The sequence below is a fragment of the Syngnathus typhle genome, linkage group LG13 (genome assembly GCF_033458585.1).
Source record: "Syngnathus typhle isolate RoL2023-S1 ecotype Sweden linkage group LG13, RoL_Styp_1.0, whole genome shotgun sequence".
Lineage (NCBI taxonomy): Eukaryota > Metazoa > Chordata > Actinopteri > Syngnathiformes > Syngnathidae > Syngnathus > Syngnathus typhle.
The window spans coordinates 2,390,229-2,413,990 of record NC_083750.1 but is presented as its reverse complement, the minus strand read 5'-3'; the positions used below and the strand labels follow the sequence as shown (position 1 = coordinate 2,413,990).

General features: G+C 44.1%; 1 protein-coding gene across 1 annotated transcript in view; it reads right to left on the bottom strand.

The window, feature by feature from the left end:
* The window catches only part of LOC133165344 (activated CDC42 kinase 1-like), a 79,373-nt gene that overhangs the window by 8,044 nt on the left and 47,567 nt on the right, over positions 1 to 23,762 (bottom strand). The window contains exons 13-17 of the mRNA XM_061294918.1: positions 22,510 to 22,635; positions 21,895 to 22,286; positions 16,807 to 17,928; positions 16,306 to 16,401; positions 14,021 to 14,151 (exon numbers count right to left, since the gene is read on the bottom strand). Coding sequence (XP_061150902.1) covers positions 14,021 to 14,151; positions 16,306 to 16,401; positions 16,807 to 17,928; positions 21,895 to 22,286; positions 22,510 to 22,635 — 1,867 coding nt within the window. The remainder of the gene's footprint in view (positions 1 to 14,020; positions 14,152 to 16,305; positions 16,402 to 16,806; positions 17,929 to 21,894; positions 22,287 to 22,509; positions 22,636 to 23,762) is intronic.

The window sequence follows — 23,762 nt, the reverse complement described above, 5'->3', positions numbered from 1 at the left end:
AATTGAAAAAGCCAAAAGCAATCTTATTGCTATGTTTGGAAGGCTTAAAAGTTGAAGGTGGTGAAATCAACACAAGTTAAGTTTGTCATCATATCATGAGCAAAATAAATCAATTAAGAAAATTAACGATCAAATTAAATAAAAAAATGTAATTCAAATCCTAACATAAGCCTCCTGTTGTTTTGAATGAAGCCTTCTGTGTGTGTCTTGCATATTCTCAGTAAAGAAAACTTTATTGCTTTAGATTTGAATATCATGCAAAGTATTAATTTTTCATATTATTACATAAATGTTAGCGTTGTGGTTTTAAATGTAATTCTGAACTCACTATAGAGCTGTGAGCCAAATGTCATGTATTTTTTAAGGCTTCCCAATTCTTTAGATTTTACTTGTGACTTAGATGTCAGACTGACTGATGGAGTGTTCTTTTATTTCGTAAATGTAGCCTTTAAAATTGCCTGACACCATCACACATTTCATTTATCTTTCTATACCCCCCCCCCTTTCTCCAGCTGGCTGGTCCAAATGGAACTCAGTGTGTGTAATCATATATAATAGTGTCTTGTGGAGGAGCTATTTTCACAGTGGCGGAATTTGTGAAGTGGGAGCAACATGAATATCCAAATGTGACTCAAAATGTGCACGCATTCATTCCAAGTCTGCACAATTAGATAAAAAAAATGCAGCCCTGAGAAGACTTGGTAACAACAAAAAGTCTGTAGCTCACTGTATGTGGCTGCACTTTGCATCCATGAAAGTTAGGATAGTGGTTTCACAAGACAAATACGAGCTTATAGCAGGAGATTTAGTTGTGTGTAGCCACAGCGCAATGGTTAATTGATCTTTTCAGCTTGGAGGGTTAATTTGTGTTTCAGCCTTCTTAATAGCAAAATTCACACGGGCACACTCCTGTCTCACTCAGCAACGCAAGTGGTCTTGCCCTAATGGCGATACATCCTTCTCTTACTCATCATTGATCTATTGATCGCTAGTGCTGATGCGGAAGCACAACGCTGTAATGGCCTCAAGTGTTTGAACGTTTCCAATATTTCATGGAAGTGAGTAGAAATATTTGTCCTAATTAGGGTCACTTGGGTCCCATTCCATATAGACAAGCATTCACACTCACACATTATTTATAATATATATACCGTAAATTTCGGACTATAAGCCGCAACTTTTTTCTCAAATTTTGAACCCTGCGGCTTATAGTCCGGTGCGGCTTATATATGATTTTTTCCGTGACTTTTGTGACGACTTGATCACTTTTATACACTCGTAAAAAGGCTGTGGACTGTTGTTGTGCGGCACCGCTTTGCTGGGCGGAGGGATGTATGGACACGGTCACTGGGGAGAAAAGTGGTGTGTTGATCGCATGTCCATCCGCCAGGCAAATAATGCCGTAAAATTTACACAAAGATGAGACAGAACGAGATCAAGACCGACATTACTGAAAGGAAGCTTTTATACACAAACCGTCATTATGGGGGACAAAAGAAATGCATGTGATGCCGCTTTTAAGCTAAAGGCAGTCGATGTTGATGACATTGTGTTGCGTCACCCTTTTCTTTATTTCGTGGTCCCGTCTACTCTGGAGCTATACGTGTCGCAACCGACGACGAAAGAGATACTGAGAAAGTGTATGGCAAAGGATAACTAACGCTATTCCAATCGGAAGACTTCGATGGTTTCAATGCACAGGAGGAAGACGAAGACGATGAAGCTCTTTTTTTTACTTTTACTTGTATGCTTTTTTTAATCAGCGCTGTGCGTTACCTTAGTGTATGCTGGCGAGACATCAATGACTTGTTTTCTGTACTTTCTGGGGGTACCGAGATGGTCAGTCTTCCTTTCGCCATCCATCGTGATGATTAATAACGGGGGCACGATTTTTGGTGTGATGCTGATGACAACCGCAATTAAGAATGGATGAATATTAGGGCAGAATCAATTTGGAACGAATTTAGGCGACTCTCTTTATTGTTTTGCTGCATATTTATGCACATAAAATCTAGTCTTTTATAGCACGCTTGTTTTACTACCTTCATTGTCTCTTTGTTTTTATGTATTTTTCCACTCGTGTTTTGTTCCCCCTCCGTGAGTCGTCACCTTATCGTGGTGGAGGGGTTTGCGTGCCCCTATGATCCTAGGAGCCATGTTGTCTGGGGCTTCATGCCCCTGGTAGGGTCACCCATGGCAAACGGGTCCTAGGTGAGGGGCCAGACAAAGCACGGCTCACACAAGCCTCTTATGAAGAAAAACATCAATGGATTTCTTTTTCCCTCGCCCGGACACGGGTCACCCGGGCCCCCCTCTGGAGCCAGGCCTGGAGGCGGGGCTCGAAGGTGAGCGTCTGGTGGCCGAGCCTTCGCCCATGGGGCCCGGCCGAGCACAGCCCCAAAAGGAAACGTGGGTCCCCCTTCCCATGGGCTCACCACCTGTGGGAGGGGCCAAAGGGGTCGGGTGCAGTGTAGGCTGGGCGGCGGCCAAAGGCAGGGAACTTGGCGGTCTGATTCCCGCCTGCAGAAGCTGGCTCTTGGCACATGGAATGTCACCTTTCTGGCTGTAAAGGAGTCCGAGCTGGTGTGCGAGGCAGAAAAGTTCCGACTAGGCATAGTCAGACTTGCCTCCACACACAGTTTGGGTTCCGGTACAAGCCCTCTCGAAAGGGGCTGGACTCTCTTCCACTCTGGAGTTGCCCACGGTGAGAGGCCTCGAGCAGGTGTAGGTAAACTTGTGGGCGCCTGCACATTGGGGTTCACCCCGGTGAACGAGAGAGTAGCCTCCCTCCACCTTCGGGTGGGGGGACGGGTCCTGACTGTTTGTGTCTATGCACCAAACGGCAGCTCAGAGCACCCACCCTTTTTGGAGTCCCTGGAGGAAGTGCTGGAGAGCGCTCCTTCCGGGGACTCCATCGTTCTACTGGGTGACTTCAATGCTCACGTGGGCGATGACAGTGAGACCTGGAAGGGCGTGATTGGGAGGAACGGCCTCCCGATCTGAACCCGAGGGGTGTTCTATTATTGGACTTCTGTGCTTGACACGGATTTTCTATAATGAACGCCATGTGTGCACTTGGCACCAGGACACCCGAGGCCACAGTTCGATGATCGACTTTGTAGTCGTGTCATCGGATTTGCGGCCGCATGTTTTGGACACTCGGGCGAAGAAAGGGGCGGAGCTGTAAACTGATCACCACCTGGTGGTGGGTTGGCTCCGATGGTGGGGGAAGATGCCGGTCCGACCTGGCAGACCCAAACGCTATGTGAGGGTCTGCTGGGAACGTCTGCCAGAATCCCCTGTCAGGAAGAGCTTCAACTCCCACCTCCGGCAGAGCTTTTCCCACGTCACGGGGGAGGCGGGGGACATCGAGTCCGAGTGGACCATGTTCCGCGCCTCCATTGTTGAGGCGGCCGACCAGAGCTGTGGCCGTAAGGTCGTTGGTGCCTGTCGTGGCGGCAATCCCTAAACCCGCTGGTGGACACCGGCGGTAATGGATGCCGTCAAGCTGAAGAAGGAGTCCTATCGGGCCGTTTTGGCCGGAGGCAGCTGACAGGTACCGGATGGCCAAGCGGAACGCGGCTTCGGCGGTTGCTGAGGCAAAAACCTGGGCGTGGGAGGAGTTTGGCGAGGCCATGGAGAATGACTTCCGGACGGCTTCGAGGAAATTCTGGTCCACCATCCGGCGTCTCAGGAGGGGGAAGCAGTGCAACGTCAACACTGTTTACAGTGGAGATGGCGTGCTGCTGACCTCGACTCGGGGACGTCGTGGGTCGGTGGGGAGAATAGTTCGAAGACCTCCTCAATTCCACCTACACACCTTCCATTGTGGAAGCAGGGCCTGGAGACTCAGAGGTGGACTTTCCAATCTCTGGGGTTGAAGTCACTGAGGTAGTTAAAAAACTCCTCGGTGGCAAGGAAAAAAACTGGGAAGCAAATACATAGAGGTACAAATGAGGCAGAAATGTCAAGTGTAAAAGAAGAGGAGGGGGGAAAAAAACAGCACAACAATATAAAAGACATTAAAAATCTGCATAAGATTTACATAACAAATTTGTTAAACATACATAAGTATGACTTGATGGTCACACCACAAGGTTCAGTCCTTCAAACACGTCTACAGCAGCTCCGTTTCAAGACAAACACCCCAAACGTCAGGAAGGTGAGAAAGCTGTGTGCAAAAAGGACAACTTCCTCCTTTTCAAAAAAGCGAAACTTGTCATTCCAAACGCTTGACACCAAACACGGTTCAACAATTTTGGTTTTTCTTCCTCCAAAAGCTACGTACGTCATGATAAGCACACTCTATTCAAAATATTTGGAACGCTTCTTGACATTGCAAAGTCTTTGTGACTCCAGTTTGAAGACGGTCAGCATTCAGACACGTTTGTCAGAAGCAATCATGACCTGAATATGGTATATGTGAACATACATATTTTTGAATGATTATTTTGAGGCGCTCCGATCGCGATGGGTCAATTTCCATGGGCAAGTATGTGATCGGCAAATCGGCAAACGTCCATTGTCTATCACAAAAACGATCGTACTTTGAAGCCAACGAGAAACTCACTCTTTGTGTTTTTTTTTTTTATCTGATTCATCCATTAATTAAAAAAAGACAGATTAAAAAATTATTAAAATAATCAATAGCAAGCCGCTCTAAAATTTAAAAATAATCTCGTATAAGAATCAGTATCAGTGGCATGAAACACTGATCGTAACACCCCTACCAAAAGGCGGATGCAGGCATATTGTTTGTGTTTTTTGTTGACCGCATGAAAGTGAATTTTATAAGCACCAAGTATTCTACAATCTCTTTTATTTCCCTTTCTCTTTGAATAAAAGACCCACATGTTTACTATATGCATTGAGTTAATATATTAATAACTGGTTGTTGAGGGATTTGATTGAAAAATGAATCTGAGGTTTCACTATGTAAATTGAAGCCCCTCACCCGCCCAAGAGTGGCTATGCAGGAAAAACTAAAAATAAAAAATATCGACACTACCCTATTCAAATTCCATGAGGCCAAGATAAATCCTTTCAAAAAGAAAATTTGGGGGGGGGACCAGAGACAAAACAGTCTCTCTACTAATTGCAGCATTAATAGCAGAATTTGACAATTCTATTCTAATAAGTGGAGCAATTTCTGACCAGTCCAAATATGACAGACTTTTTTTTCAGGAGCTAGAATTTTGCAATACAATAAAATCCACTGAAGTTAAGACGTGTAAAAATGTAAACAAAACAGAATACAATGATTTGCAAATCCTTTTCAACTTCTATTTAAAATGTTACAAGATCATCATCATCATCGGCGGTGTAAGGAAAGGATGGCTTCCTATGATAAATTATACTGGATCGTTGAGTAGAGCTCGCATTGGGTGACCGGTCAGAATCACACAGATGTCTTCCCTCAATTCCTTTATTGCTTCACAGCTGATTTATTGCAACATAGGTTTGCAGGTATGTAGGGGTTTGTGTACGTGTGGTTCTTAGAGAAACAGAAATAAACACCATAATGAGTACAACTATGATTCCAATACAATATACATTAATAACATGAACGAGTTTGCATTCTACTTTACTATCTAATCATTTCCAACGTGGAATAAACATGTCCAAATAGGCCTGCTGAAATGACTATTTGGCTGTTCAACTGACTCCATACATGAAACAGGGAAAGTGTATGCCATCTGCAGAGCAATAGCTCTCTCTATTGGTCACAAGAACGCATTACAGTATGTGGCACCCAAAAGTTTGGGTCACGTGACCGCTACTGCAAGTGAACGGGAGTATGGCCCGAACCAATTAACCATAATAAACCATGTGTAGAACAGTACTTTAGCCTTTATGCTACGCATAGGAGACGAACTAATGCTACAAGTAATGGCAACTGAAAGACTGTTTATATAATCGCGGAAACATGCACTTCGTAAACATAGCAAATCGAGGCGTACAAGGCAAGGCAAAGCCTAAGCTACACGTTAGCATAGCCGCACACAGGAATCTACACTAAACAGTATACACGTTCACAATGATTATTGTTGAACATAATACAGTCTCTTACTTGCCAAAGACGCACATAAAACGGACAGCTGTGAGTACAAGGTTAGATTACTAAATCGGGGCTGTTAGAGCGGGGTCTTCAGTAGAATTACTACAGCGTAATATCGCAAACCCGAACTGTACGCTGATTGGCTGAACGTTAGTTGAAGCGATGCGTCATCAGCAGGGAGCGAGAAAGTCACAGTGACAGGTGTCATACTTGGCGTCCACAAGGGGGCCTTTTTTACAGGCGGTCACTCGTAGTCGAGTATGACAGTCCTCCTTCTTGGTCTTTGTGGGTCTTCAGGTGGTTGAAGAGGCCGATCCTGGACCCGATAACTCTGGTGCAGTGTGGACAGGGGAATGTAATGGTGGTGGGTTTGGGTTGGGCCTGCTTGGTGGGGGCTCTCTCCTTTCTGCGTCTGCGTTTGTCTTGAGCGGCATGGTGGAGGTCAACGTTATATTGCGCGGCGCCGTCACGGACAAGGATTCTCCACGTCGTCCTGTCTGCGGCCTTGTCTTCCCAAGTTTTAAGGTTTATGTGACACTTCTTCAGGTTTGCTTTTATGTTGTCCTTGAACCTCTTCTTCTGACCTCCCGGGGCCCGCTTTCCTTCAGCGAGCTGGGAATAAAGAACTTGTTTTGGGAGGCGAGAGTCAGGCATGCGGATTACATGGCCAATCCATCTCAGTTGGTTTTGGGCAATGGTGGCAGTGATGGTAGGCAAGCCAGCCTCCTTCAGGACGCTGGTGTTGGTGCGTCGGTCCTTCCAGCTGATCCTGAGGATTTTCCGTAGGCATCTCTGATGGTAGGTCTCCAGTGCCCTTAAGTGCCTGCTGTATGTGGTCCAGGCTTCTGACCCATACAGAAGGGTGGGGAGGACCACAGCTTTGTAGACCAGGATTTTGGTCTTTGCTTGGAGGTCACGATTCTCGAAGACTCGCTTCCGTAGCCTTGAGAAAGCCCCACTGGCACAGCTGAGGCGATGGTCAATTTCATCATCAATGGTGGCTTTAGATGACAGGAGGCTGCCAAGATAGGGGAAGTGGTCAACCTTTTCCAGTCGGATGTTATCAATAGAGATGTTTGGGGGGCGGACAAGCAAACTGCAGTTTGGTAGTGGTTGGTGGAGGATTTGGGTCTTTTTTATATTAATGGCCAGACCAAGCTGTTTGTATGCCTTCGCGAAGGCAGACAGAATACTCTGTAGGTCTACTTCTGACAGGGCCACAAGGGCATTGTCGTCCGCATACTGCAGCTCCATGATGGATATGGTGGTGGTTTGACCTTTAGCCCTGAGTCGGTTGATGTTGAGGAGTTGGCCGTCAGTTCTGTACATGATTTTGACTCCGTGGGGCAGATGCTTGCTTGTATGGCGGAGGATAGCAGCAATAAAAATGGAAAATAGTGTTGGAGCAATGACGCATCCCTGTTTGACACCTGTGTCAACCCTGAAGCGTTCCGTCTCGTCTCCACTGCCGCTGAGCACTGTGGCTGACATGACCTGCGTGAACTTGGCCCCCCACCAGCCGCAAAACTTAAGCAAAATAGTCTGTTTCGTTTGTGCTTCGTTTGTGCTGGTTTGTGCAGCAAAAATGTTCGTTTGTGCTGCTATGGTTTTTTAGTTATGAACGATTCTTTTATAGGTCATCCAGAGTTCACCCAGCCCCCCATCTGCTCAGAATGGACCCAAAATGGTACCGTTCGTTTGTGCTTCGTTAGTGCTGGTTTGTGCAGCAAAAATTTTCGTTTGTGCTACTTCCGTTTCGGAGATATTAGACATTTATTTTATAGCGATGACGTCACCCAGCCCCCCACCTGTCTCCAAATGGACCCAAAATGGTACCGTTCGTTTGTGCTTCGTTTGTGCAGGTTTGTGCAGCAAAAATTTTCGTTTGTGCTACTTCCGTTTCGGAGATATTAGACATTTATTTTATAGCGATGACGTCACCCAGCCCCCCACCTGTCTCCAAATGGACCCAAAATGGTACCGTTCGTTTGTGCTTCGTTTGTGCAGGTTTGTGCAGCAAAAATTTTCGTTTGTGCTGCGATGGTTTTTTAGTTATGAACGATTCTTTTATAGGTCATCCAGAGTTCACCCAGCCCCCCATCTGCTCAGAATGGACCCAAAATGGTACCGTTCGTTTGTGCTTCGTTAGTGCTGGTTTGTGCAGCAAAAATTTTCGTTTGTGCTGCTTCCGTTTCGGAGATATTAGACATTTATTTTATAGCGATGACGTCACCCAGCCCCCCACCTGTCTCCAAATGGACCCAAAATGGTACCGTTCGTTTGTGCTTCGTTTGTGCAGGTTTGTGCAGCAAAATTTTTCGTTTGTGCTGCTTCCGTTTCGGAGATATTACACATTTATTTTATAGCGATGACGTCTGGTAGCCCCGCCCCCTTGTTTACTTCCAAACGACCCAAAATAGTGCCGTTCGTTCGTTTGTGTTTCGTTTGTGCTGGTTTGTGGTGCAAAAATTGTACCGATTGTGCCGGCTGCTACGGTTTTGCAGATATTACATATTTAATTCATAGCGAAGACGTCACCCAGCCCCACATCACTGTATTTTGTCGCGAATTTCAAGCTCCTGGAATGCTCCTGATGCAGGACGAATACAAGGTAAATATGTTCTTAGCCTTTTTTTCTTTTCTTTTTATCTTACAGAAAACTTTCACTGCGGGGAATGGCTTTTAGTACGAGGATATTTCTGTCATTATGTTTGTATCGTGCTCATTGATTAATTTCCTTGTTTTCAATAAGCCTATGTGATCATTTTTTTTCAATTACATCTGACGTGCAAAAGGTTCACCGCAACCTAAATACCCTGATGAGTCTGTCTGCTCCCTCCAAAACATCAATTAATGCAACAATTAATACATGTATGTGAAGTTGATGACAGCCATAAAAAGAAACTTGAAAACGTGAAAAAATAACTTTCTTTGTCAAAGGGAACATTATCAACATTTTTTCCCAACAATTCAAACAATGCATCACTGCACTGTGTAGAACACAGCATGTGGGAAGATCTTAGTATTTACTGATGCTGCTTTCACTCCACTTCCCAGGTCATTATAGATCTCCCAGGCATATGCAGTCCTCCTGCAGTATGCCACACAATGCCCGAGAGAATCCTGGGTCAGTCCTGGTTCAAAGCCAATGACTGCTCTCAAAGTAAAGGTCTTCTCTTTTAGCTCCAGACTGGAGGGAAATTCAAGCAAGGCAACTTCCTTGCAACTGCTACCAAGGTCAGTGTCAATCCACACAAACTCTCCCAGATTGTAGCTGTGAGTAACATTACCTGAACACAGAGCCTTGCCTGTATTGTTGTCCAGAGTTTTGAATGAAGACGGACACCGGGAAGGATTTTTGGCGTTCAGTGAATCATTCAATTTGTCATTTATTTAATACTAATTTATTTTTTAGAGATGTCATATCCTTACTCCATGGATCGTTAATTAACCATTTGTTTGTGCCATTGCAATTTTTCATTATTAAAATCATGCATCTTCATTAACCCCCTGTCATGTATTTTATTCTTTTTCACTTGACATCATGATAACTCCTTAATTCTTACACATGTATTATCCAACTAATTACCATGCCAAGTGACCTCTGCAGGTCGGTAAGACATATCGCAACAGGGTGGCAAAAAACAAAGACGTGCAACTTTTTCAAGCGACAAATGCACAACTATCTCCGAAGATTTAACAGAAAGCGTCTTTTTCTGGGAAGTGACCATCGACAGCCACATGTATGGCGAACATCACAGGAAAATAAATCGAATGACTTCGGAGACCCTGAGCCAAGCCACCTGCCAAATTTGGCCACCCTGCGCAAGGCAAAGCAAGAGAAAAATGATTTGGCATTAGGTGACAAAAATCCAATTTTATCATTGTAGATGTTGAAAAATACAGTGCACCTCACAGTGACAGCATCAAAGACATTGGACTTGACAAGTTCTTCTGTCACTATTGGAGTCAAACACAAATGCACGTGTACAAGAGCTTAAAGAAATCCCACCCAATATTATGTGTTGATGCAACTGGCTCAATAGTTAAAAAACTGATGAGGCCGAATGGCATGTCTGGCCATATCTTCCTGTATCAGGGCGTTATGACAGGGCATACCAGCTCCAGTGTCCCAGTCGTGCAGATGCTGTCAGAGAAGCATGATGCTATCACACAGTGGCTGAAGGAATGGATCCATGCAGGTGCATCTGTTCCTAAAGAAGCAGTGAGTGACTTTTCTCTGGCGATTCTTGGAGCTCTAGTCAAAGCTTTTACCCCTCATCCTGATCTGAAGAGCTACATCAATGAGTGCTTTATGGGTGACAGAAATATGTGAGGAGAGCAGGTCACTTGCCATGGCTGATGGGGATAGAGACAACATCCACTTCCTCCCTGAGATTATTCCCCAAATAACAAGACTTGGAAGTTACTTGCCACTCTGGACAGCAATAATAGTCCCTCTCTTCAAAAGCGCCAGCATCACTGCAAGTTCCGCAGCTGTTGAAGCAGAATTCAAAAACATAAAAAAAGGCCTTTTCAAGCACGAAAGCCTACCCATTCGTGTGGACCGGTTTGTTGCTCGTCATCTTTCCTTCATTGAGGGAAACATGCGGATTTGCTCTGCAAAACAAAAAAGTGATGTGTGTGATGCCACGACCGTCAGAGAGCCTGACAATGTCTGCAGTACTTCTCAAACTGAAGTAGTAAACAAAAGGGGAGAAAAATCTCATCCTGGAGCGGAGCCAGATGCATCTACTGACAGTGTAGTTGAAAACTGGAGAGGTTTAGCGGTCCCACCGAAAAAAAGAAAGATAACTTCATATCTCTCTCCTTGTCCTGAATGGCTGCATATTGACACACAAGTGGGCTGGAAAAAAGTCAAGGTACCATTGTTGAAAAACGGGAACCATCAACAGCCTGTTAAACTTCGCACATCAAAAGTGTTTGTGCTCAATACTTGTGCATTTGATTCTGTCTTGCAATGCTTATGCTGTTCTTTCTGTGAAAGTTTCTCATTTGAAAAGACTGTTCTGAACTATGAATGTGGGAACCAATTCCTCCACCTGGTGAAAACCATCACAACACAGAGTGTGAACCCACAGGTATACTCACAGAGGGCAGAACTGCTGGGGGAAATATTCTAACCTGTCCTCCTGACCTCTGGTGCTCTCCAAATTGATGCACAATGCCACATCTCCACTGTAATTGAGAGCGCAATGAGGAATATCCCAAGTGTTTATTTGATAAAACAATGCTCCTCACAGTACTGCAGTTTAAGCCAACAAGTAACAAGGCAAGTTTCACTTGTTTGTCCAAACGTTGCTGTCCTGCAGACCTGTGGCATGGCTTCTCTTCAGACTGCTGCTGAAGAGGGACTCAGCCTTCCTGACTCTCTCTGCCTCAGGCCAATTGAAAATCCTTCCCAGTGTCCGTCTTCATTCAAAACTCTGGACAACAATACAGGCAAGGCTCTGTGTTCAGGTAATGTTACTCACAGCTACAATCTGGGAGAGTTTGTGTGGATTGACACTGACCTTGGTAGCAGTTGCAAGGAAGTTGCCTTGCTTGAATTTCCCTCCAGTCTGGAGCTAAAAGAGAAGACCTTTACTTTGAGAGCAGTCATTGGCTTTGAACCAGGACTGACCCAGGATTCTCTCGGGCATTATGTGGCATACTGCAGGAGGACTGCATATGCCTGGGAGATCTACAATGACCTGGGAAGTGGAGTGAAAGCAGCATCAGTAAATACTAAGATCTTCCCACATGCTGTGTTCTACACAGTGCAGTGATGCATTGTTTGAATTGTTGGAAAAAAATGTTGATAATGTTCCCTTTGACAAAGAAAGTTATTTTTTCACGTTTTCAAGTTTCTTTTTCTGGCTGTCATCAACTTCACATACATGTATTAATTGTTGCATTAATTAATTAATGTTTTGGAGCAGACATAGACTCATCAGGGTATTTAGGTTGCGGTGAACCTTTTGCATGTCAGATGTAATTGAAAAAAATGATCACATGGGCTTATTGAAAACAAGGAAATTAGTCAATGAGCACGATACAAACATAATTACAGAAATATCCTCGTACTAAAAGCCATTCCCCGCAGTGAAAGTTTTCTGTAAGATAAAAAGAAAAGAAAAAAAGGCTAAGAACATATTTACCTTGTATTCGTCCTGCATCAGGAGCATTCCAGGAGCTTGAAATTCGCGACAAAATACAGTGACGTGGGGCTGGGTGACGTCTTCGCTATGAATTAAATGTGTAATATCTGCAAAACCGTAGCAGCCGGCACAATCGGTACAATTTTTGCAGCACAAACCAGCACAAACGAAACACAAACGAACGAACGGCACTATTTTGGGTCGTTTGGAAGTAAACAAGGGGGCGGGGCTACCTGACGTCATCGCTATAAAATAAATGTTTAATATCTCCGAAACGGAAGCAGCACAAACGAAAAATTTTGCTGCACAAACCTGCACAAACGAAGCACAAACGAACGGTACCATTTTGGGTCCATTTGGAGACAGGTGGGGGGCTGGGTGACGTCATCGCTATAAAATAAATGTCTAATATCTCCGAAACGGAAGCAGCACAAACGAAAATTTTTGCTGCACAAACCAGCACTAACGAAGCACAAACGAACGGTACCATTTTGGGTCCATTCTGAGCAGATGGGGGGCTGGGTGAACTCTGGATGACCTATAAAAGAATCGTTCATGACTAAAAAACCATCGCAGCACAAACGAAAATTTTTGCTGCACAAACCTGCACAAACGAAGCACAAACGAACGGTACCATTTTGGGTCCATTTGGAGACAGGTGGGGGGCTGGGTGACGTCATCGCTATAAAATAAATGTGTAATATCTCCGAAACGGAAGTAGCACAAACGAAAATTTTTGCTGCACAAACCTGCACAAACGAACGGTACCATTTTGGGTCCATTTGGAGACAGGTGGGGGGCTGGGTGACGTCATCGCTATAAAATAAATGTCTAATATCTCCGAAACGGAAGTAGCACAAACGAGAATTTTTGCTGCACAAACCAGCACTAACGAAGCACAAACGAACGGTACCATTTTGGGTCCATTTTGAGCAGATGGGGGGCTGGGTGAACTCTGGATGACCTATAAAAGAATCGTTCATAACTAAAAAACCATAGCAGCACAAACGAACATTTTTGCTGCACAAACCAGCACAAACGAAGCACAAACGAAACAGACTATTTTGCTTAAATTTTGCGGGGGGTGGGGGGCAGTCTGAAGGGTCAGAAGATGGTCCAGAGACGTTTTATTGAGGAGGAAGTTCCAATCAGAGCTCTGAAGCCTGAGATGTTCCCTCACAGCCTAGAAACCTGAGGAAGCTTTGAATTAGATTGGTGGAGGGGGTATATTTGTGTTTGTAAATAAATGGAGAATACCGTTTTTTTCCATGTATAATGCGCCCCCATGTATAATACGCACCCTAAAAATGGCATGTTGATGCTGGAAAAAAGCCTGTACCCATGTATAATACGCACCCAAATTTTGACTCCTACCTAAGTCCGTGAACGTAAAATTATTTCAGAAAAAAGATCATCTTTGGGAACAACCGGATGTTATTCTGCCGGTCAGTATCATTACGCATGCGCTAACATACTCAATAGCGAAGGATTTGTGTAGGGTACATTGTGACAGCAAAGGAGCAGGTGATCTAGTAAGCGTCTGATACGAGAGCATTGTGTTCGTATGGAGCGTGTTTGAAGTGAACAGCAGAGAAGAAAGCGCATCTGTAATGGCGGCCTCTGTATGATATCCGGATTTAAAAAAAATATATATATATTTTTTTTTTTGTACCTATGTATAATGCGCACCCCAGATTTTAGGACAATAAATTAGTTAAATTTTGCGCATTATACATGGGAAAAAACAGTATACTGTTTTTTCATAGTTAGCTAAAGTTCCTATGAGCAAAGTGAATGGTACCTTTGTTGTGTTGTAGATTCATAGTTATCCAACATTTGGGTGCTGGCAACCTCCAGGTTCCAGTCACACATCTCCAGCAACTTCAAACACTCAGACCTGCTCCTTAGTCCCAAACAAAACAACTGCTCCACCTACGAGCAAACAAACCAGCCATTGAAAATCTGAGCAGAATTTTTTAATAGTAGCATAGGACAATGGAAGCCTGCAAGCACGTTCTCAAATTGCTTAGTCCAAATACACAACCATTGTTTAGATTGAAACCAGAACATCTTGATGGCCATTTTCTTTATCTTCTAAACTTCTTGATGGTTGTTATCAAACATTTCATTGCTCCCTTGCCAGCCACTCGTGGCTTTTATTTACAGAAAGTACGCTGCACAGCGGTCGCAGACACAACAAAAGAGGAGGGAGCAGATGAAATAGTGCATTTACAACTTGTTCATCACAGTCGCAATGGTGTAATTTTCCCAGAAGGCTCAACAAAGCCCCGAAGCGGATCCACTTTTAAAAAAAATGGCCAACATCAGCTTTCAATGACGACCTGATTGGAAGTTACAGTTACTGTACATAAAAATGTTATTACTGGAAATGCCAAAGGTTGACCTGGATGCACCAAAGGGGGAGCTGCAAAGCACTTGACCAGCGAGGGCTGCAATTCCCTTACTGCACCAAAAATATTACCTCCATTACAAAAGGTCGATATTTTAATGGATTGTAATCGCTGGACAATACACTCGTGGATGAGGCTGTTAAAAAGTTTTGCTTTTTATGTGGGAACTTTGACTCCATAGTTCTGAGCAATAATTTATGTCTGAAATGTAATTGCTATTTCCTTATTAAAAAGTTTAGCTTTTTATGTGGGAACTTTGACTCCATAGTTTTGAGCAATAATTTATGTCTGAAATGGTAATGATATTTCCCTAGGTTTTCTGGAACAGTCAATCTGGAAAATATTAAATAGACTGAATGATGGTAGTTTTAAGAAACAGATATATTGAAGCATGAATCATTCACTGTCAAGGCCATATTGGCAGGATCCACCCCTCACGTTATCACCCCAAATTATGACGGTGATTGCTGATGAATGTAGAAGGCAGGTAGTGATTGGAAAAGAGCAATTTAGTTTAAAAAAAAAGTGATAGCCGTTTTTCTATTATCTTGTATACCTTTCTGATATAGCATAAGGAAACTTCAGCAAAAAAAAATATATATATATATATATATATATACAGTATATATATACCGTAATTTTCGGACTATAAGTCGCGTTGTTTTTCATAGTTTGGGTGGGTGGGCGACTTATACTCAGGAGCGACTTATAGATGTTTTTTTCACAAATCTTTACTTGATCATTAACACATCACTTACTTACAAGTATAGTTGACCACTTCACATGTTATTTTTAGTATAGTTGATCACTTCACATGCTTTGATATCTTTATCTTGAACATATTCAAAACATGAAAAATAGAGAGAAAAAATCAAATAAAGTAATTAACACTTTAAAGCGCCATATCCTCTGGACATGTCCTCTGTCACCAGGATGACATAAAGGACGAGAAATTTGATCGATGGATTTAATGATTTGATAATATTGTTGTTTTGATTGTGATAGTTATTTAAAATATAGTTTATATATCGTTGTATGGACCTGTGAAATAATTTGAACTGCGGCGCGGCACACGGCATTGTTGACAAAGGACGATCGATAAAAGACGAGAAATTTTATCGATGGATTTAATGATTTGGAGTGACACAAATGGTTTGATAATATTGTTGTTTATGTGATAGTTATTTAATATATAGTTTATATATCGTTGTATGGGCCTGTGGAATAATTTGAACAGCGGCGCGGCACACGGCATTGTTGACAAAGGACGATCGATGGATTTAATGAATTGCAGTGACACAGATGGGTTTATAAACGTGTTATTTATGTAATAGTTTTTTTAAAATAACTGAATGTTACGTCAGGCCCGTTCTCAGCTCCTCGTTTGTGTTTGTCACGTTAGCATACCGTATCGTTTACCCTGTTGTTGCTCGTTCATGTCTGTTCTTAAGACAGTGGGTGCTTAAATTGCCCCCCAAAATGCGACTTATACTCCGGAGCGACTTATATATGTTTTTTTTTTCACATTTCTGAGCATTTTATGGCTGGTGCGACTTATACTCCAAAGCGACTTATAGTCCGAATATTACGGTATATATATATATATATATTTTTTTTTTCCATGTATAAATATTAAATGAAAATTCTGTATTGCATTAGTAAAACATGTTCTTACCTTCAGGTAATGCACAGCTTTCTCAATGTTCCCATTGTGGTTCTGGAGGGCAGTTTGACACTCTTCGATCGTCACACCATGAACTGCCTCTTGCACCTGCAATCAAGAATGATAATATACAATTGATCAATAACAACAATTATCTGATTGCAATATCTTTAGTGTTATTGTGATTAGTGTTGCGGCAAGAACCAGTACCGTATTGTGCAATTTAGTGAGCAATTAATGACAATACCATAATTCCACATAGCGGCAGCCAAAACACACACAAATTACCTGAAGTGTTAAATATTATGTTTTTTTATTTATTAGTTCTGTAGTATAATGCATTGAACATTAACAACATGACTACTATGACAGTAGCAACACGGTATCATATTGTATGATTTACTTTTCCAAAGATAACAAGCAGGTTTGATAGTCAGACAGTTATTCAATACAAATAAGTTTGTTATTGACTTTGACATTTCATAAAGTCAAGCAAATAAAAGTTAGGATTACCGCTTTGACTCTGTCAGCTGAATTTTCCAATCCGTCTGTCCTGGGACAGTAAGCGATGCCCGCTGGTGTTGTCAAAGCCTCAGTACAAATACCAGAGAGGGTAACTGATGTCTTCATTCCTGTCCGTGCTCCAAGATGGCTGGAGAAATTAGTCTTCAGCTCACCCAGCGGGGCAATCCCCTGTCCCTGACCCTGCGCCTGCAAAGTGCTGAGCAGCATCGGTCGCACCATAGCGGTGTTAGCTTGCCGTACGCGTCTGTCCTCGGCGGTGCTGCCGGTCAGGCTCTCGGCCTCCCTGAAGAAGCGGTCGTATTTGTCAAGGTAGGGCGGCCTCTCCGGCAGAAGGTAATAGTGAGTGTTACTAACTTTCCGTCCATCACGGACAATGGGGAGGATGCAGGGGGCCTTGTTTACAAAGTCCTTCCCCTGTGCCTGGATCACTTTGGGTGCAGTGTATTTGGGATCCGAAGCAAAGCTATGCGTAGTAGGCATGAATTTACCTGGAGAGGTGGAGAGGTAGGAGCTGTAGGTGTGTGTGGGGGGGCAGGCGGTTAGGGCAACTGGTATGCTGATGGGGCTGACAGAGTAGACTCTCTGCTGCGGTGAGCCCACCTCCAGGCTTTTGGGGCTGGGAGTCCTGGAGCCAGGCTGCGACAAAGGTTCCCTGGGAGGAATTTGCGGTGGCCGATCCTGCTCTGAGCTTGAAATGTCATTGGTGAGGTCGGCCGGGGTCGGGGACAGAGAGAGGTCCCAGGACCAACGAGCAGAGGAGTAGTCACCCTTTTTAATTGGCCGAGGGAGAATAGGGACACGAGGGGGAATCTGGGATTTATTCTCAGCGTGTGCCTGCAGGCTTGAGGCTGAACTCGGGACGTTGAGCCTCCTCATGCACTCTTGCATGGGTTCCTGGAATATTTCTTCAGACTGGGAGAATGAGGTAGTTGGGCCCTGGCTGTGCTTGCTGAGGGGAAAGAGGTTATCCTCCAGGCATGGTTTCTTCGTAACTCTGAAGACACGGGCCACGCCCCCCGCTTCCTGTCCACAGGGAAGCTCCTCCTCTGGGATGCGAACATTCTTCTGCTCCTTACTGTGCTGTTGCTCCATGCCGTTGATGGAACTCACCTAACATGAAAACGAAATATAATGAAAACTGCATGAATATAGTTACTATTATTATTCCACGAGTAAAAATCCAAATGATGTGATGTTCATAACTTTTTTTATTTTATTCTTTAACAAGAAGCCCAACAGCAACATTTTCAACAGCTGTTTGCTCCGTAAATCGATAAATATAGTATATCCGAGAATGTCAACTTCTATACTTCTGTGACCCTTCTGATCTCTCTGAGAACATCCTGCAATTAAAGTCTTGTTGAAGAGTAATTAGAAGTCATCTTGGTCACAAAAGTGTCAACAACATGATGAATTTCTAGTTTTCATTTCGAGTTGAAGCAGCAAATTTTATTTACCTATTTTCTCCATGTATAATACGCAAAATGTAACTAATTTATTGTCCTAAAATCTGGGGTGCGCATTATACATGGGTACAATTATTTTTTCTTTTTCTTTTTTTTTTTTTATCCGGATATCATACGGAGGCCGCCATTACGGATGCGCTTTCTTCTCTGCTGTTCACTTCAAACACGCTCCATACGAACACAATGCTCTCGTATCAGACGCTTGCTCGATCACCTGCTCGTTTGCTGTCACAATGTACCCTACACAAATCTGAAACATTTCTTCGCTATTGAGTTTGCTAGCGCATGCGCAGTGATACTGACCGGCAGAATAACATCCGGTTGTTCCCAAAGATGATCTTTTTTCTGTAATAATTTTACGTTTACGGACTTAAGTAGGAGTAAATATTTGGGTGCGTATTATACACGGGTACAGGCTTTTTTCTAGCATCAACATGCCATTTTTAGGGTGCGCATGATACATGGGGGCGCATTCCCTGCAGCAGGCCATCGTCCCGTCATGTTTCAAAGCTGCCACCATCGTACCTGTGCCAAAGAAACCCGCTCCGCCCTGCTTCAATGACTACCGCCCCGTGGCACTTACGCCCATCATCATGAAGTGCTTTGAGCGGCTTGTCATGGAGCACATCCGATCCGTTCTCCCCCCCACCATTGACCCCTTCCAGTTTGCGTACCGAGCCAAACGGTCCTCTGAGGATGCCATCTGCTCTGCCCTCCACTCGGCCCTCACCCACCTGGAGAGAAGGGACTCGTATGTGAGATTGCTGTTTGTGGACTTCAGTTCTGCCTTCAACACCATTGTGCCACAACGCCTCATCAGCAAACTTGACACGCTGGGCCTCAGTACCTACCTCTGCAACTGGCTACTGGACTTCCTCTGTCAGAGGCCACAGGTAGTACGTGTTGGCGACAAAATCTCCGCCAGCATCACGCTGAGCACGGGGGCCCCCCAAGGCTGTGTGCTCAGTCCGCTGCTCTTCACCCTCCTGACGCATGATTGCACTGCAACCTACAGCGACAACCGTATAGTGAAGTTTGCTGACGACACGACTCTGGTGGGTCTCATCACCAAGGGAGACGAGACTCAATAAAGGCTGGAGCTTGACCTTCTGACCACGTGGTGCAGGGACAACGACCTCCTGCTGAACGTCGACAAGACCAAGGAGATTGTTGTGGACTTCCGGAAGGGTCACACCCAACACCTGCCGCTGACCATCGACGGTGCTGTGGTGGAGAGAGTGAGCAGCGCCAAGTTCCTGGGGGTGCACATCAGTGAGGATCTCCCCTGGTCCACCAACACCGCATCACTGACAAAGAAAGCCCAGCGCCGCCTGTACTTCCTGCGGAAACTCAGGCGAGCGAGCGCCCCTCCGGCCGTCATGACTACATTTTACCGCGGCACCATTGAGAGCGTCCTCTCCAGCTGTATTGCTGTTTGGGGTGGCGGCTGCACTGACTACAACTTGAAGGCCCTGCAGCGCATAGTGAACACGGCTGGTAAGATTATTGGTGCTTCGCTCCCCTCCTTGAAGGACATTTACGCCTCCCATCTCACCTGCAAGGCGACCACGATTGTGAGTGATGTGAGTCACCCCGCTCACTCTTTGTTTGAGCTTCTGCTCTCTGGGAAGAGGTACAGAAGCCTGCGCTCCCGCACCACCAGACTCTCAAACAGCTTCATACTCCAGGCTGTCAGGATCCTGAACTCGCTTCCCCGTTCTGCGTAGCGTCCTGTACTTTTACTGTCTGTATGCACACTGGCTTTTATTCGTTGTGTTATCTATTTATTTATTATTTATTGTTACTCTTATTATTTATTGTTTGTGCCTACTTGTTTTTTATATTGCGTCGTTTACTTGTATGTCTATCGTGTAGTATGTCTTGTCACCGTGGGATAGGGAAAACGTAATTTCGATCTCTTTGTGTGTCTCGGCATGTGAAGATGTTGACAATAAAGCAGACTTTGACTTTGATTATACATGAAAAAAAACGGTACATATCAGAAACGTTTTTTTTAGGGGGTTGTTTTTGGCCATTCAGCTCCTTTGCAGAGGACCGGAAGTTGTGCAAAAATGTAAAGAAAATACCGTAATTTTCGGACTATAAGTCGCGTTTTCTTTCATAGTTTGGGTGGGGGGGGGGGCGACTTATAATAACGATAAGAGACTTGTGTTTTTTTTCAAAAATTTCCCCCCCCCAAAAAAAAGGTGAAACCGCGATGTAGCAAGGCATTACTGTAATTTGAATTTCAAGTGACGCCAGCAGCGCGGCGTGGCGCGGCGGTTGTTTACATAAAGGACAAATATTGATCACGGGATGACGAAGATGACAAAGGACCCCACGTACTACCGGCATCATTAGCGGCTTTGTTTCTAAGTGACACGGTGGACGAAGAGTTTGAAGGATTTAAGGAGTTGGAGTGACACAGAAGGTTTGAAAAACTATTATGGCTTTTACGCACGCCCGGTCCTATTCTATGGAGCTCTCTTTCACCTCCGTGGATGGAAGTCTGGGGCCGGCGCTCGGCCGGGCGGCTGTCCGGGGACGGTGGATAGGGCTCGGTCATGGCTTTTACGCACGCCCGGTCCTATTCTACGTATGGAGCTCTCTTCCACTTCCGTGGCTGGAAGTCCACGCCGCCACACGCCTGGAAGTTTGTTTCGTTAAGTAAAGAGCCGTTTACCAAACCCACGTCTTTCCTTGAACTTTGTTAACGCTACAATATAGTTATATAGTAGATCTGTGGAATAACGACGAGGCTGACGTCAGGGCGCGCGCGCGGCGTTGTTGACAAAGGACGAGGAATTTGATCGATGGATTTAATGATTTAGAATGCACAGATGGTTTGATAATACTATTGCTTATATAATAGTTATTTGATACTTAATTTATATATCGTTATGTGGGCCTGTGGAATATTTTGAAGTCCAAGCGCCGTCAGCTGCGCGCACCCATTGTTGACAAAGGACGATCGATGGATTGAATGATTTGGAGTGACACAGATGGTTTGATAACATTTTTGCTTATATAATAGTTATTTGATATATAATTTATAGATCGTTATATGGGCCTGTGGAATATTTTGAAGTGCAAGCGCTGTCAGCGGCGCGCACGCATTGTTGACAAAGGACGATCGATGGATTTAATGAATTGGAGTGACACAGATGGTTTTATTAACGTGTTATTTATGTACGTAATAGTTTTTTGAATACCTCTGAATGTTACGTCAGGGCCGTTCTCAGCTCTTCGTTTGTGTTTGTCACGTTAGCATACCTATCGTTTAGCTTGTTGTTGCTCGTTCATGACTGTTCTTGGTGTTGGATTTTGTCGAATAAATTGACCCCCAAAATGCGACTTATACTCCGGAGCGACTTATATGGGTTTTTTTCACTTTTTTGGGCATTTTATGGCTGATGCGACTTGTACTCCGGAGCGACTTATAGTCCGAAAATTACAGTATCCAAAAATTGTTCAAAATATTAATGAGGGGTAAAAGTAAGGCTTTGATGGGTAAAAAGACAAGGCGTCTTAATTTTGGATTACGACTGAATTTAAAGAGGCCGTTATTATTTACATCCGACATGGATTGTAGTAACAGGTCCTACTGCACCTCCATATCATCTTCATCTTGGGCTACGTCGTCATACGCCGGGGGCGGGGGTAAAGGCCGTGCATCCCAGTGTACTATCGGCGTGGAGTGAAGTAGGCGGGGCAACGACTTGGAGGGACTCTGAGAAGGTGTTCTGTCCAAGAGATTCTCAGCTTTCAAAAACAGCTTTACAACACTTTCAACCGCAGGTGTCGGGGAGGGTGCGGGCGAGGGAAAGTCTTCCCCAAAGTCAATGAGGGACGCTTCTCTCCCAGTCTTGTCAGTGCCCCGTTTGGAAGACGAGACCCGGGCCGTCGGTCGAAGTTTGACAGAGCTAATTTTCCCAAGTGACAGTCTCTTCAATTCGGCAGATGTCAAGTCCTCATCCTGATACACTGCATCATAACAAGGCTCTGAGGAGGAACGTGAAAAATAATTCATTACTTTTGTGGGACTGAAAGATGAGTTCACACCACCATAAAAAAAAAAGCATGGTACATAGCTGGGGGACTTGAAGGCGAGGTTCGGTGAAGGGAAGGAGACAAACAATGAATGACGTTATGGAATTGGAAATAAAAGTAATGGGAGAGTCACTGCGCAAGAAGAAAACAAGAGAAAAAATACATGAGCTGTTACCTTTGAAGAGTGGAGCTAGAAGGGAACAGAGAGGGCAGGAGCAATGGGTGAAGAAGAGCTGCTGAGAGAAAGCAGACTTACTCTTGATTACCACGCTTGGTTGAGGAGGGCGAGGAGGAGGCTCCTCTGGTAACAAAATACAGCCACCGCAGTGCAAGGAACAAGGGGGGGCACAGCAAGTACGTCAGAAAAGAAGTCACGAAATAAAAGGATTTTTCAGAATTTCAAACACAAAGTATATACAGTGCCTCGCGAAAGTATTCGTCAACTTGAACCTGTCAACATTTCACCACATTTCAGGCTTCAAACAAAGATATAAATTTTTTATTTTTTTCAAGAATCAACAACAAGTGGGACTTAATCGTAAAGTGGAACGAAATTTATTGGATAATCTAAACTTTTTTAACAAATAAAAAACTGAAAAGTGGGGCGTGCAATATTATTCGGCCCCTTTACTTTCAGTGCAGCAAACTCACTCCAGAAGTTCAGTGAGGATCTTTGAATGACCCAATGTTGTCCTACATGACTGATGATGATAAATAGAATGCACCTGTGTGTAATCAAGTCTCCGTATAAATGAACCTGCTCTTTGATAGTCTCAGGGTTCTGTTTAAAGCGCAGAGGGAACCATGAAGACAAATGAACCCACCAGGCAGGTCCGAGATACTGTTGTGGAGAAATTTAAAGCGGGATTTGGATACAAAAAGATTTCCCAAGCTTTAAAAATCTCAAGGAGCACTGTGCAAGCAATTATATTGAAATAAGGAGTATCAGACCACTGCAAATCTACCAAGACCCGGCCGTCCCTCCAAACCTTCATCTCAAACAAGGAGAAGACTGATCAGAGATGCAGCCAAGAGGCCCATGATCACTCTGGATGAACTGCAGATAACATACAGCTGAGGTGGGAGAGTCTTTCCATAGGACAACAATCAGTCGTGCACTGCACACATCTGGCCTTTATGGAAGAGTGGCAAGAAGAAAGCCATTTCTCAAAGATATCCATAAAAAGTCTTGTTTAAAGTTTGCCACAAGCCATCTGGGAGACACACCAAACATGTGGAAGAAGGTGCTCTGGTCAGATAAAACCAAAATCGAACTTTTTGGCCACAATGCAAAACGATATGTTTGGCGTAAAAGCAACACAGCTCATCACCCTGAACACACCATCCCCACTGTCAAATATGGTGGTGGCAGCATCATGGTTTGGGCCTGCTTTTCTTCAGCAGGGACAGGGAAGATGGCTAAAATTG